The sequence below is a fragment of the Aythya ferina genome (genome assembly GCF_964211825.1).
Source record: "Aythya ferina genome assembly, chromosome: 4".
Lineage (NCBI taxonomy): Eukaryota > Metazoa > Chordata > Aves > Anseriformes > Anatidae > Aythya > Aythya ferina.
Window position 1 is genome coordinate 69,896,363 of NC_140300.1, and position 15,424 is coordinate 69,911,786.

A 15,424-nucleotide genomic window follows, 5' to 3' on the forward strand; every position below is an offset into this window, starting at 1 on the left:
CTTGTGGTGACACGAGGAACAGGCTGCTGGTGGCAGACACAAGGGCTGCAGCGAGCTGCACAGAAGCCACTGCTTCCTGACAAGCCCAGAGGAAGGGAAATAAGACAATACTGGTTCACCAGCACAGGAAGACCTTGACTTAGCCCAGGACCTGCTGCTTCCAACCACAGGACGAGGCAGGGGAGCCGCTGACAAGGACTAGCTCCTTGGTGAGCACTATTTTGGTATCAGCTGCCCATGGCATCACGCAGTACGCTCCCATCCTGTTTGCTTTGCAGCATCTCCTGCGTCCACAACAAAGTTACTTATTGCCATGACTTCAGCATCGCTTACCTGCTTCTCCATACCACACATCAGGTTCATTCTACCCCCACCAGCCCCTTCGTCCCCCAAATATTTCCCCTCACCACCCCAGCCCTTCAGCCAGCATGCAAAGAGCAAGCTTGGCCATTGCTCTTACTTGATGGCTCTGTCAGGGTGATCACGTGAAGGCCTGCAATAAAACAGAAGAGCAGGGTTGTTAGGAACTGGTTTAGGGCTAGAGATCCTTGCTTACTGGAGGGGAAAGCAAGGGGGGTCTCGAGACTCCAGAAACGGGCTCAGTAACTGTGCAAGAAACTGTCCCCAGCATGGGGCAGGGCAGAAAATCCTGAATTAATTGGTGCGCAGAAAGATAAATGAATGAATAAAAATCTTCCTGCCAAAAACAAGCAATTGCCCTGGGGCAAATAGCTGGCGTTCAGCTGACAACTAAGTATGGTAATAAAAGAAACTCAAGTGCCTAATTGAGACACGTCTTCAAGTGCCATGAAACCTCTCAAAAATAAATCTTCGTGCTACATCCTCAGCACTGCCTCCTTATTTTGAGGTGTACCTCACAGCTTCTGGTCAGCTTCCTCCAGGATGGATGGCACCATAAAAAACCTTCCCCTGGGTCCATACAGGACTGGCTTGTCTTGTGGTGTCCGCGAGGAGTGGGGCTCATCCAGCCCTGCCCTAAGAGCTCCTCAGGAGGCTGTGACCCACTACAGCACTTTCTGTGCTTGGTCAGGACAGCTCCTGCACGAGGAGCTGCAGCAGAGTTAAACACGTTGTCCTACTGCCGTGAGAGCTGTTTTGGGAACAGGAACAGCTGCTGTTGTTTCCCCTCCTCTCTACAAGCAATTAAAAGCACGGATCACTTGAGCCGCTGGCGTGCAAACAGCCACTTTTGCCAGTGATCTACGTGACGGAGCTTTAACGACGTTTTAATCACAAACGGGCGTGAAAAGCATGTTCAGGCTGAGAAGGCAAGTACTTGAAAGTCAGCAGCAAGAGCTGCTCTTGAACATAGTAAATATTAGCCATGCTAAGTACTCTGAGGGTACACAGTTATTTCATACTGACTTCCCAAAACGCAGAGATGTTTTTCCTAAGCTATTTACCATCTCATCCATCCGGCTGCAAAGCAGCGTCACCTTGCTCAGAGAGGATCTCTGTGACGACTCGTTAGCTGATGCTTCTGGCACGTTTGAGCAGCATTAATGACATGAGCCAAGGAAAAGCGCTCAGGAAGTTCACAACTCTCCTGTCAAAGAACGGTGAAAAGCACAGAAAGCAGCAGGACACCCACCTGGCATTCAGGGAACATCCAAATGTGACAGGATTTTTTACCTGAATCCTGCCTTTCTTATTGTGAGCGGGACAAGTGCCACGTGAGCACACAGCAATGGTCGAACAAGCAAATGCAAAGCCACGTGTGTGCACGTTTCTGGAGATAAACAATAAAAGATATCTCACTGGGGTTCTGCTAGAGTGTGAAAAATCAAATGGCCAGTGAAAGAAAGCCACACGCCCTTCTCTCTCCCCCCTGGTCTCCAGTAAGCAAGCCAGGTGCCAGCTCTCCTCTGCTCAGATTGCTCAGCCCAGCTACCCAAATGCAGCTGTGCTCATTGGAGCTGTTCAGCAGGTGCTTGCAGCTTGCATTTCCCACATAACCATCCAGCACCCTTTCTGGTGGTGGGGCCATGCACTGCTTCTCTAGGGAAAGAGGGCAGAAAGGCAGGCGGCCTTTTGCTTGCTAACACCTTTATCGTGTTGTTCTGGCTCTCTGCTTGGCCCCCGCCACGTCCCCTGGGGCTGTGAGCTGGAGGGCAGATGCTCAGCGTAGATAATCCAGGAAGATTTCCAGATCCATCACGAGGATCTCGAGGCTTACAGCGCTGGCTGCACAGACAGAAGGCAAGGATAAAGAGCCTGGTGTACGCCCAGGTGAGCTGACAATACCTGCCCGAGTCAAGGCAGCACTGGTGAGGAGCCTGGCAGATGGAGAGAGGCCCCGAGAGCTCACCTCTCCCAAACCTCTGCTACCTGAACAGCCGGGACACCCCGCGGCTTGCTGCTTCTGCTTTTGGAGGGCAGCCACGTGGAACTGCGCTCGCTGGCAAAACAAGCGAATAAATTTGGCTGATTACTCAGAGGGGATACCACGAGATAAATCACAGCGAAATTAAGAACCTTAAAAAAAACCCTCCTTGCCCTGACTGTGCTGTGGTTCTACAATTGTGTTAACTGAGGCTTCACGGTATTTTCCATCTCCCCAGTGCTTCAATTTCTGTCTCTCTCTCTGTGAAGAAGCTGAAGGGCAATTTTTACTTAATATCACTATCCAGTGTTCCTATACAGTTTGTGCACGGCAAGAGTCGTACCCTCCCCGTCTTACTCCTAGCAATTTTTCTTAGGAAGATTCTTCCTGTGAATCAAGTGAGTAGGACTTGCAATTTGAGGAGTGCAATAGAGGCATCAACACCTGCAGCAGGTTGATTCACCTGTCAGCTTACTGCAGCAGGTCATTCGGTCTCACCAGCCTGCTGGGTGGATTTCAGCTCACGCTGCCTTCTGGATTCTTGTTGTTCAGGTCAGAGAATAAGAAGCTACGATACCTGCACTTTCTCTGAGGTATTTAGACTGATCCACGAAATCTCCGGTTCTTCATCAATTAAACAGAAGGAGAAAAAAATTAAATATTAGCCAGCGATCCTTTGCGGAGGTGGAGCAGGAGGCGTATTATACATGACAGCCAAAGTTGAAGACGTGTACGTGTCAGTGGCACGCATGCCGCTTGCTCTCTTTGCTAAAAACAGCCCCAATTCCCTCCGCTAGCCTGGGTGAGCACCACGCAGCCCCTCCTCTGCAGCTGCTGGCTGCGAGCCTCCCCAACACAGCGCTGCTGCTCTCTGATGTTTCTCCAAGCTCCTTCCCAGGCTCCCCCCCACACTCCTTTCAGTTGCTCTCCAGCTCTCTGTGGCACTCCTCCCACACCCTGATCTTTTGATATGGCTGATTGCAAATTTCTCTTCAAAATGTTTCTTTTTTTTTTTTTTTCCCTTCTTTTCCTGCAGAAAGAGTTTTTCACAAAAAAAATGGCTTTTTTTTTTTTTATGCTTAGTTTTGAGACCATTTCCCATATTGTTTTGGATTGAGATTAGCCATCTGAATTATTTTGGTTCAGCACACCAAACAGAAACGTTCTGTTCTGGATGAATTTCACATTAATTTGTCTTCCCACACAGAAGCTGTGGCTTGGGTGCCTTCAGCTTTTTAGCTCTGTGATCCCCTGTGGGCTGCAGCATGAGCCACACCGCATGTACCAACCTCTTCTCTGGCGAACAAAAGGCATCCAGACCCTACAGAAGGCCCCCATGGAAGATGAAATTTCAGTGTTGCAAAGGAGTCCAATGGCAGCAAGAGTCTGCGTTTCTTCTAGTCTCAGTACAGCCTGAAACAACTGGCTTCAGGCTTTTGATGGCTTAAAAGTAACTAGGGTGCAGCCTGTGGCTTCCCTCAGCCCTGAGCAATAGCACGTGGATCAGGGAGTAAGGGTGCACCCATTAGGGATGAGCTACCTAACTCAGCAGGGTGAGTAATGGGATTTTTTTGTGTATTTAAGCTGGAAGAAAGCAGCAAGGAGCTGGTCCTGCGAGGAGGCAGGGAAGGTGCAAGGATGAAGCCCTGGTGAGGGAGGAAATGATTTTGACAGGGCAGTTTTATGGGAACTCGAAGCAGCGGCTATGCCAAGGACCGAGGCTGAATCCCCCAGGACAGATGGGCCCTTTCTTCCTCAGCCAGGCAATTACAGCCCTGGCACCTTGGGTAGTCCCTGAGCTAAAGAAGATTTATTGGCTTTCCAGCAGAGCGAGCTGAGTAAGACGATGACTTTCACAAACAGACCCAAGGAAAAATGTAAACCTTTCAGGGCAAGGTTTATGCAGAAAGTGTAATTGCACAACTAATGTAACGGGTAATTCAATGCATAGGATCCACGGCCGTGTATGTGTTATGATTTCATTTTAACCTGGAGAATTTCCCTGTGAGAACCTCTCTCTAAAAGCATTGCAATTTCTTGGTTTATTGCAGGGTGCCAATGGTAAGGTTTCATCAATGTCCACATGTCTACCAAAAGACACAAAATGTGACAGGACAGTCAAGTAACTACAGCTCACAGTGTGTGCATTATGGGGCGTAAGCTTATTAAAATAATGAGAGATTCCTCTCTAGATCAGTGGCCACGGCTTAAAAATGAGAAAATCCCAACTTCCCTAACATGCTTATTATTATGTCTTTCTGCATGCTTTTAAGCATTTCAGTATGTACTGAGGATATGATATTACTACACTTTTATATCCAGTCCCACCCTCCATAAGAAGAATCCCGTTCACTGTGCTGTTGTACCACAAAAAAAAGCATTATTGAGCACTCACAGTTATCTCCTACAAACATAATCCAGGGTGCTGTAAAGAGTCTTATTCCTCTAGAAATGTTAAACATTAATATTAATAGGGAAATGCAAACAAAGTCAGTGTCCCTATTAGGCTTACATAGTATTGAGTGAAAGCTCAGGGAACTTTAAGAAAACCTAAGTAAATGATTCTTCAAAATCTGGGAAAATTAAGCCTGGTAGACACATAATAAATGATCACTCTCACAACCCAGCATCTACGTTCGCCACAGAGTTGCTTAGTGGTTAAATACACCAAAACACACCCTGAAAAACATTATAGCTAGCCAGGCATTGGGAAGGATTGATATCTTTCTGACCTTGCGTGTGACCACGTTGTACTTTGAACAATGCCATTTAATTGGTGATATGCCTTAGCTTGCCCTCTAGATTTATTAACAATTGTAAAAATTATAGCTGTTTTCTCCTTTGCTTTGCAGCCAGAGAATTTATCTCGGTGACCTCTTCTGGCAGTCAGTGCTACACAATGACCACATCCAGCATATATAAAGATTTCTATTAGCTTAATTTATATCCTCCTGTAATGACATTGAGTTTTCTAACCAAATCTTTTGAAGTTCGCTCATCACTTATCAGGACTTCATAGTTGGATGGCACGAACACTTTGTACCCTGCATGAATAAGGAGGTGGCCCTCATTCTGGGACAACGAACAACAAATGAAGGAGAGATTCAAGATCTTTTGAACACGTTGCATAGGAAAACGGAGTGTATATTTTCGAGACTTACTTGAGGTTTCAGAAGAAGTGTTTTTTTGTGGAGAGGTTGTTGGAGGCAAAAGCCATCTCTTAGTAGACGGAGCACCCACACTCTCATTTTGTGTCGCTTGCGTTCCATTCACTTGAGCAGCTGGAAACGAGACAAACATTTGGGTAAGGTACAGCAGGAGAAGTGCTGCCTTAGATCCCCGGCCATTCTGCAGACAAATGCACTCTCCATCACAGATCTCAGGTCAGAAAGCACAACGCATTCAAACAGCAAGCAATCCCTATGGGGTTGTTACTACTGGCACAGCTGGGGCATCTTTAAAGCACATCCTTCACGTCCAACACAGCCTGTGCCAGAAAAGAGCTGAGAGCACTGGCCAGGGAGCCCAGGGCAGTCATGGCAATGGCAACATGAGCAGAAGATGGCTTACTGCCCTCTCTCTCTTACCTTCATTAAAAAAAAAATAGTTAATAACAAAATAAATAAATAAAGCTTTAGCTGCAACAGTCACATAATGGGATATTTGGGAAAGTTTTAGGTATTGCAATTAAGTGCAGAGTTAATTACTTCATCCTGTGCTGTTAAGGTCTGGGAAATAACATAGCCACAAGAATGAACATATGAAAAATTGAAGAGCCTTATTGCTGCTCTCGCAGAGTCAACAGAGGAAGCCCATCCCTGGAAGTCTTTAAAAGACGTTTAGATGTAGAGCTTAGGGATATGGTTTAGTGGGGACTGTTAGCGTTAGGTCAGAGGTTGGACTCGATGATCTTGAGGTCTCTTCCAACCTAGAAATTCTGTGATTCTGTGAGGATCGAGGCCATCCGCGTCATGAGACTCACAGTCCAGGGTGAGCCTGGATGGCGCACAGCAGGACCAGAACTAGGCATTCCCAGAGAGCCCTTTACTCAGGGAAAACAAAACCAACACCCAAAGCTCCCTTTCCTAGCACCATATGCCTTTAACTCACCCCTTCCCTTCCCCTTTTGTTCAGCAAGTGCAATAAGCTTGGAGATGCAGGCTTCAAAGATCAACGTGCTGAGGAAGAGTGAGCTGAAGCCACAGGAGCCTGGGGGTTCAGTGCAAATATGGGAATTGGGAAGGGAAGGAAACTGTAATGAATTTCATGCAGAACAAGGTTAAATATCTAAAAGTTTTGCTGGCATTCTAGTGAGGAGAGGCATAATTTCTCTGTCAGCTCCCTTCAGAAACCTCAGCGCTGTGCACCTTCAATATGTAAGTCTAACCAGCAGCAGAAATGAGTGAAAAACACAACTTGTACACCATTTTTGACCACAGTGTAAAGGAAAGATCTACCAGCCTGAATCGTTTCCGCATTCTCATTGAAGAAGTGATGAATGAACTTCTAGCAACCTAGAATAGCAGCGATCCTTCCCATGCAGGGAGGCGGGTACACGAACACGCTCTGCCAGCCATGCAAAGCTCATCGTGCACGAGGAAGAGCTGAGGGAGGCAGGCAGGTCCCTGCAGCGACCCATGGTGCTTCGGCACAAGGGAAAGCACTCACATCACCTGGTAGCGTGTTTGCTGCCATCAGCTGATGATGGATAAAAGGGTAAAGTAAAAATAAAAGGGTAAAGATCATAACGTGGCTGTCCAGCGGCGTGGCAGAGCTCCCCAGAGGTGACGCCGCTCTCCCCGCAGGTGCTGTGATGAGATAAATGACGGTGCCTAACATGCAGTGGTCAAAGGGATAAGCAACACCAGGGCTTATCCAAACAGGTTGGAGCTGCTCTGCACAGCTGCTGCCTGAGCCTCAGCTACTGCCCTGCTTTTGTCCTCCCAGAGCCCTTCCTTTTCTCTAACCAACTGAAATTTGACGCGCATCCTCACTTGATCTTCGCAGGATTTTCTGCTTAACCTCTATATAATCCACGAGCGTTTCAGCATCTCCCAACAGTGCTCTAAATCTTCCTTGCAGCAGGCTGCTGCCTAACAAGCTTTGGCATCGTGTGATGCTTCCAACAAGCAGCAGGCGGGCAGCACAGAGAGCGCAGCCATCTGCACGGGCGTACAAGCACCACTCAGCCAGTCAGCGAGCCCAGGATACACCTCTACAGGGCACACTGACCACATTACAACCCACATTGCTAAATGTGGGAAGGCCAAACCTTCCCCTAGAGCTCACGTCTTGAATATAAACCCCACATGCAAGTCTCTGCCTGAAATCAGCAGCCTGAGAAACCGCTTGCATTGGCGACTGCATTAATGGAAGTGTTGAAAAATTGCAGAGCACGAATTCCAAAGGAAACCTTCCCCCCTCTGACCATCACATCCCCGCAGCCAACTACGCCACGTGTCTTAGAGATACAGAGAGCACCTGCAGCATGCGGCGGGGACCTGAGGACAGCCAAGCAACATGTTGTTGGCTTATCCCTCCTCGTAAAGCTTCTCTCTCAATTACCAGCAGCTTGATATGATGAAGAGAAAGAGTCTTCCTTCCATTCATTCCTCTTCTCTCTTTTTAATGTTTCCTATTTCATTGCAGTGTGATGTATCATCCTCCAGGAGAGTGGCACGAGATAAATCAGAAACACAACAGCCAAAAACCCACTCTGACTTCGTAATTTAATAACTTGAGTGCTGACCTTGCCCACGACACTTGCTCCACGGCCAGGGAAGGAAGAACACAACCCTGCGTTGCCTTTCATTTCATATTCTCTTTGATAAAGCCAGTGTCCCAGGACGTAAAATCCTGCATGCAGGTGTGACTTGATGTAGCGTGACACCACTTAAAATTCCTGGTTTGAGCCTGGACTGCACAAGTGAGGTCACTCTTTTGACTAAATGGGAACTGTTGGATTTGACCCCTCGTACTAGAAAACTAAGGAGGCAAGTCTAATTGTTGGCTTCCTATATAATACACAGGGTAAGAGGGCATGGAAAGAAAGAGGGGAGATTGTATTTATGTCCTGCAGAGGAAAAAATACTGAAGACTTAAGAAAAAGAATAAAAGACAAACTCCTGTGCGTGACTTCACAGTTTATGGAGCACTGGGGTATTTCTCCGAATCTGCAGTGGAAGGTGACAGCCACAGAAATTGCAGCAGGAACAGGAAGCCCTGTCAAACCCCTGCTGTGAGGATGCAATCATTTGCTGAAGCTTTTAGCCAGGATTGAAGTAGATAAAGTGATGGCCTGCATTACAGAACACCAGAGATGCTTGTTTTTCATTAGAAACCAGGTGCAGCAAAAGGAAGATTTGAAATTTCTTAGAGGCACCATCAATTCCTGCCTCAGTTCTCTGAGGCCAATAAAAGAGGGGGGGAAAGCTGACTGCTAAATAATAACACAATGAAAAAAAAAAACCACCACAATAACAACAACAACAAAAAAGGAGATAGCAGCCAAATTTTACATTCTACCCATTTTTAACAGCAAAATCTTGCTCTTTCCAGGGAGAGCAACTTGCCAGTCCTGCTGTGAGGAGGTGTTTTAATCAGTGTCTTTAATTTTCCTGTTTACTTAAGGGGAGTTAGAATCAAGTAGGCCTTGCTTTTAGGTCCATCAACTATTTTTGTTGCAAGCTTCAAGGTGTTTTGTTTTGTTTTTTTTTTTTTAATTATTGTTTTGGTTACATGGGGAGTTTTCAAAACAATTCAATCCAAGACACTAGAGACTGAAGGCTAGCTGCTGGAAAGAGAAGAGGAGAGGAACAGAGAAGAAGTGTTAATGCTCCAGACACCTGTGTATTTTCATGGTGGCCTACTCCACCCACAGGAAAACCTTTTCTTTCTTACACTATTCATGGGAGGGTTGCAATATGGCCTGCTTTGGGATTTTTTTGGGGTTCAGAGCAGTGTCTGGGCCAGAGTGGCACCAGGAGGCAACCCCAGGAAGAGAAGCAAAGGTTTAACCAGTTGTCACAGGCTTCACTCTGCTCTAAACATCAGCTAGAACATCACTGTATCACTGACTGCTGAGTTAAATACTTTCTGTAATTATTTTTAAATTTAGCTTGATTCAATTAAATACAAAAAATGGAGTATTTCAAAGCTCTGGTTCAGCAAAAGGCTTGAGCAAACATTTACAGTGTAGTTCACAGACAAAAAAGGGAGATTCAATTTCAGTTTATTTTTTACTGAGCTCCTTTTGCATGTTATTATATTTGCTTAAATTATTCCAGCTACTTGCTGGATGCAGAGGATTTTTCTTTTTTCTTTTTTTATTTTTTCCCCCCCTTCCCTAGAACCCTACGTGATGTACTGGCTCAACACACACATTATTCTAAAGATTTATGGGGAAGATTGATGCAGGGTAATTAGTAACACCTCGCTGCTTTCAGTATGATGACTCATAATAATACAGAGCAGACTTATTTGTAACGCTGAATACACATATATAAAATAAAAAACTGAGGGGCTGTTCCGACACTACCAATCACATCGAATCATTTATTTTTGATGAAATAAGTTATTTAAAAAAAAAATAAAAATAATAAAAAAAAAAACAACTGCAAACCCTTCCAAGCACATCTCTCCCAAGTACAGGGAGATTTAAATCTTGTGTCATAGTTTCAGATCATCTCCACTACAAATTAAAGGTCTAATATTCTGCATTTAAGATTCTGGAGAAAGATTCATTAGGATATACAATCCGTGGGCAGGATGAAGAGCTCTACCTCTCCAAAGATCCAAACCCATTACACAAGCTACTTGTTTGTGATCTTTTTTTTTTTTTATCGCTCCACACTGTTTTACAGAAACGTAGTGTATGACGAATCAGAAATGGCTCTGTGAGACCATCACTTACTGCTTGTTGTGTTGTCATCTTCATTTCTTGCTGCAAGGGTTGGTGCTGTAGTCTGCTGCACTGTTGTCACTGTTGTACCTTCTGTTGTTCCTTGTTTAGCTGTAGTTGAAGAAGGCATGGAGCCTACGAAAGGAAGGACATTCAAAATAGTTCCTTTTTTTTTTTTTTTTTTTTTTTTTTAAATACACACACATGCACAAACACACAAAACACACATCCTGCCTTGCCTGCAGTCTAGCTTTAAATACTGATTTTAAATTGAAGATCAATGGGGTCTTCATTCCCTCTAAGGGAAAACTCCCCTGAACATAAATCTGCGATAACGCAATTACGAGACAAGGCTTGGAGCTTCCTGGAGCCTGATGGTTCTCAAGGCTTTGCCAAAGAAGTGACTACGTGTAAGTAAGTCCCCAGGCCACGAGGCACTGCTGCTCAGTCCCTTGATTGACCTCTGGAACAGCCTCAGCTATTAGCACAAAGAAATTGTCACTCACCAGTTGTGACAGACGTAGTTGTAGCTTTGGCTGCAGTGTTCGCTAACACTGACGGTTGCAGTGATGTCACTTGTGAAGAGGACATGGACACAGCTTCTGACACAGCTTCTGACACTGCAAAAGAAGCATTTTTATTGATTTATCACATTTACATAAGCATCACATACCTCTAGCTGCCGACTCTCACAAAAGCAGTCAATTTATCTTTGGGGTCTGGCCCTCAGAGACCTTTCTTGCCCCCGAGTGTTTCAGGAGGGCTCAGAGCACACTTGGTTTGGGTCAGAGGGAGGGTTTGGCCCATGCCCACACAATCAGCAGCGGTGCCCACCAGTCAACCCCTGTGGGAGGGACACAGAGGTGCCCTCACAGTGGGCTTCTGATGCTTTTCCCAGAGGCATAAATAGCATTACTGCTTTCTCCTCTGTGGCAAAAAGCTGTAGGAGAAATTTCAGTGAAATGTTTGAAGAGCTCATTCACCGAGAGGCATTGGGCATTTATTAAATGTTTTCAGAACAGGCACAAACATCAGGGTTTTAGAAACATGAAAGAACTACAGCACAATTTGAGCAGGACTAATTCGTGTAATGAACATAACATTCACAATTCCTCTGGCTGCACCTTACTCACTTCCATTACTAGCACTTTGAGTATATTCATCTTGATTATATCAGTACTCTCAGCTCCAAAACAGATTATTTTGCATGTTTAGTTAGCAAGAAACGTAGTCCCATTTCCAACTTTTCTTCCTCATGTGCATCACTTTCAACACAGCAATCTTTGACAGCTGAACTTATGAAAGAGTTGGTATTTGGCCCACATGAATGCAATGTAGTCAGTAGTTAACTTTCATAACTACAGAGTAAAGAGAATTTAATGTGGTAGTTGAAGATGTTAAGCCAGGCTTCACCTTCTGAACCAGTTTTTTCTCTGTTAATTCATAGCTTTAGGACTTTATGGTTGACCTAGCTAAAAAAAAAATCGCAAGAGAGTCAGTCTTTTGAAACTGAGGGCACTGGTTCCACTGCCTCACCCCAAAACGTCAACCTTGACATTAAAAGTTTCAAGAAGTTACCGATAACTTTTTCTGGAATTGACAGCTTTATGCACATATATTATCTTTTAACCGAGGCCCAACACAGACACAGACTGTCTAGTTCTTTACTCTTAAAGTCCATGTCCTCTTCAGTCTACACCCATCAAACTGAATACTCCCCGGTACCATATCCCAAACTGATGCTATTTCCCAAATTGTTCTGGCAACTTTTTGAACTATGAATATTTAGCTCATTTGCTAATGTCTGATCATGTTTTAACCACTCCCTAAGCATACAGGCTCACAGAATTAAACCCTTTTTTATGTGAAAAAAAAAAGAAAAAAGAAAAAAAAAAAGAAAAAAGAAAAAAGAAAAAAGAAATACAACCTGCCCCAGTTAACCCCCTCCTCGCTAAGATTCCTCAATCCTTTTTTCTTCTCAACAGGCTTATGTAGGAGCCCCATGGAAATACACTGTTTCCTCTGCGGTGATTGCAGAGCAATCTGCCTGATTTGTCCCAGCAGCTGGAAAAGATGAAAGCTAGAGAGGCAATGGGACCTTCAGAACACCAGATAACAGAGAATTTGGACTCTTACCAGAGGTTAATGTTGTTACAGGAGTACTGACACCGACGTTACCCTGTGGAATTTCAGTTTCTGAAACAAACACACACAAAAAAAAAGAGAAACGTTAGTTTAGTCATCATCTGGATCTATTTAGCATGACACAGGCGTACAAGGCAGAGAGCAGCATGGGACCTCATTGGAAATCAAGTCCAGAAGCTTGGTAGCAGAAACAACCCAGTCATACAACTCTGCCTGCAACCTCTACAAGCTGTGTCCTCAGGCTCTTGGCTTTGCCCTCGCTGCTCCAATATGAAGCATCTACTACAGCCTCCCTCCTTGGGCCACAGGTTGCTTTTTTAACAAGTGTTAGCATCTCTTAAGAGTGGTGTGGAGAACACTGGAGCAACTGAAGGGTTTTGATCTCCTCCTTGAGTACCACCACAGTTGCTCTGAGCCTTCAGGGTGGAGGGTTAACAAAAACAACTAGTTGCAGGCGTGAGCACCCAGTCTCTTGTCCTAGAGCAGGAGAACTGCTGCTGTAAGCAATTAAATGTCATTAGTAGTTCCCTGGCTAATGACAACACTTCAGGAGGGGTCTTCAGCATCAAAGCAATCCCTGTATGTGAGGGTAAGAGGAGAATTCACAGAACGTGGTTCAGGAAGCACCAGGTTGAGCAACGACTGATTTTCTGCATTACCCTCCGGGCAGTGCTCCAGCTCCAGGGATTTTATTATTGCAATAAATGATGGCAGTTTGAAATATCCTAGGTCAAGTTAACAGATGAAAATCTCCAGTATTACAAAACGGACAAAAAAATCATCATAACAAAAGCAAAACAATTTCTAGACCTCCTGGCTGTGCAGAAAAAAATAAATATATATATATATATATAAAGAGAGAGAGAGAGAGAGAGAGAGAGATGTGCCAGGACACATCTTTGTCCCTTCATGGGCTTCCCCAAGCAGCCTTGCTTGGGGAGCCTCCCTGAACATCGAACATTTTTCCATTCTCATAAGATCTGGTGACAAAGCTCAGGTCGTGTAATTCCCCGTGCCACAAGGCCACAGCACGAAAACAGAATGTTTTTTCCACAGTGCCTACATTTCATAGGGTTTGTTGTAACATCTCCCAGCAACCACGATGTCTAACACCAGCTAAACGCACCGGTCGCCCAATTAGCTCGCGCCCTAAGTCGGCAAAACTTTGCAGAAAGCCCATTGTAATACGTTCATTATTCATCCTTTAAAGACGTTCCAGTTAATAACCACGTTGATGGGCTGGGATTTCCTCAAAACTAAAAAAAAAAAAAATAAAAAATAAAAGTGAGAAATTAAGTCGCAGTTTTGTTATGAATCACGAGTTGCTGATTTTATCCCAGTCTAGAGATAAAGTAAGATAAATTGGATTAGCAGAGTAGAATAAAGTGGAGTTTTATGAATTAATTGTTGCCTTAAAATGATGGATAATTAAGTACACTTTAAAAACAAGTTGAAAGCAGCATGCAAAAATGCTTAAAACTAGCCAAGATTTTGGGAGAATTGGTTGATTAAAAGCAGCGATACAGCTGGTGGCTTATTATGCTCTTATTTGCAATGTTAAGTTGTGACTAAAGAGGGATGGGGGGGGACAGAAGAAGAAGATGAAAAGAGATTGAAAACAAAACTCTGACCTACTATAGGCTGATGAAAAAAGAGAGGGAAAAAAAAAGATTTGTTTTTCTGTTCGTGTCGGATTGACTGCTGTGTAAGATGAAGGACAACCAACCAAAGCTACAACCTTTTTGGGCAAATTTAGATGCAGTGATTCCTCTGATATGAGAGAGCCACTCTGCCGTGGGAGTACACAAAATCTATTTGGCAATGGTTCCTTCACTTAAACCTATTTTTCGGCCAAAATAGCGTGGATGAGCTGGGGTGCAGCATCCCTGTGCCTGGAGAACACGCCTGGAGCCGGGAGGTGCTAAGGCACGACACTGGGCTGAATGAAGGAGGGTGCTGGTGGTGCTGCCAGGTGGGAGATCCGCAAAGAAAAGGAAAAACATGTCTAAAAGTAGATAGAGTGAGAAGTCAGAAGGGCAAGAAAGATAACAGGATGGGAAGAAGATGAGAGGTCTGGGCAGGAAGGCCCAGAGACAGGGAGACAATAAGGGGAGCAGGGGAAGATTCGAATGAATGAAGAAGAGCAGATAAGCATTTGACCCCTGGCCATGAGGCCAAAATGCGAAAAGAGAAACTAAATTATTTTTTCTCTTCCTTTCAGGTTCACAGGATGTGCCTTTATTGTCTTCCCTGGCTCGGATTTAAATGGTTCATTTGTACTAAAATTAAAACAATAGTAAATTCAATTGTATCTGATCTTCAGGCATGATTTAAGAACCATCCAACTAAAACACTAAATGAAGTTTCTTTCTTTACAAATTCCACTGGAATCCCTGAGTTCAGCCAGAACTGACCGACAGCCACAGTTGTCCTAAAACTGCAAGTTTTTGATGTAGGCTTCAATCTCCAAGCCTGGAGCTCTCACCATCTCTTCCCTCCCTCTATCTCATTATTTTAAACTTTACACTGGGAAGACCGAGATAAGAGGGTTTTGACCTTGTGTTAATTAGGTGCCTGCTACTGCTGCAATCAAGACAGGAAAAAAAAAAAAAGGCAGAGAGGACTGCATGATACTACATCAGCAGCTCTGTTTGTGTGTTACAGACTAGCACAGAGCACTGAGTGAGTTTAAAACACCACATACAACAGCTAATACAGAAGTGAATGCCAAAAAAAAAAAAAAAAAGTAAAGTGTAAACATCTTTAGAGATAGATGGATTGTTCAAAATACATCTTGATTTTATTTATTATAGGAATTAACCAATGCTGGCCACTTCGGTATCAGTATCTGATTTTGAAAATAAATGATTTTTACTGGAAAAGAAACTATAAGCACAGAAACGGTGAAATGGCCCCTCTTTAACTTGACTTTTAACTTTTAAACATTTTTTAGCTTGACCTTGCAGTAGGCAGGCAGGAGGATATGCTGCTATTGAACCCCCTCCATGCAGATGAGCCCTGGCGAGGCCACAGCT

General features: G+C 44.4%; 1 protein-coding gene across 5 annotated transcripts in view; it reads right to left on the reverse strand.

Moving 5' to 3' along the window:
- The window catches only part of EMCN (endomucin), a 43,657-nt gene that overhangs the window by 17,748 nt on the left and 10,485 nt on the right, over window positions 1-15,424 (reverse strand). For all 5 annotated transcript variants that reach the window (XM_084519413.1, XM_084519412.1, XM_084519416.1 and 2 more), the window contains 5 exons: window positions 12,381-12,440; window positions 10,751-10,864; window positions 10,257-10,379; window positions 5,506-5,625; window positions 461-493 (listed from right to left, as the gene is read on the reverse strand). In XM_084519413.1, the coding sequence (XP_084375539.1) occupies window positions 461-493; window positions 5,506-5,625; window positions 10,257-10,379; window positions 10,751-10,864; window positions 12,381-12,440 (450 nt within the window). The remainder of the gene's footprint in view (window positions 1-460; window positions 494-5,505; window positions 5,626-10,256; window positions 10,380-10,750; window positions 10,865-12,380; window positions 12,441-15,424) is intronic.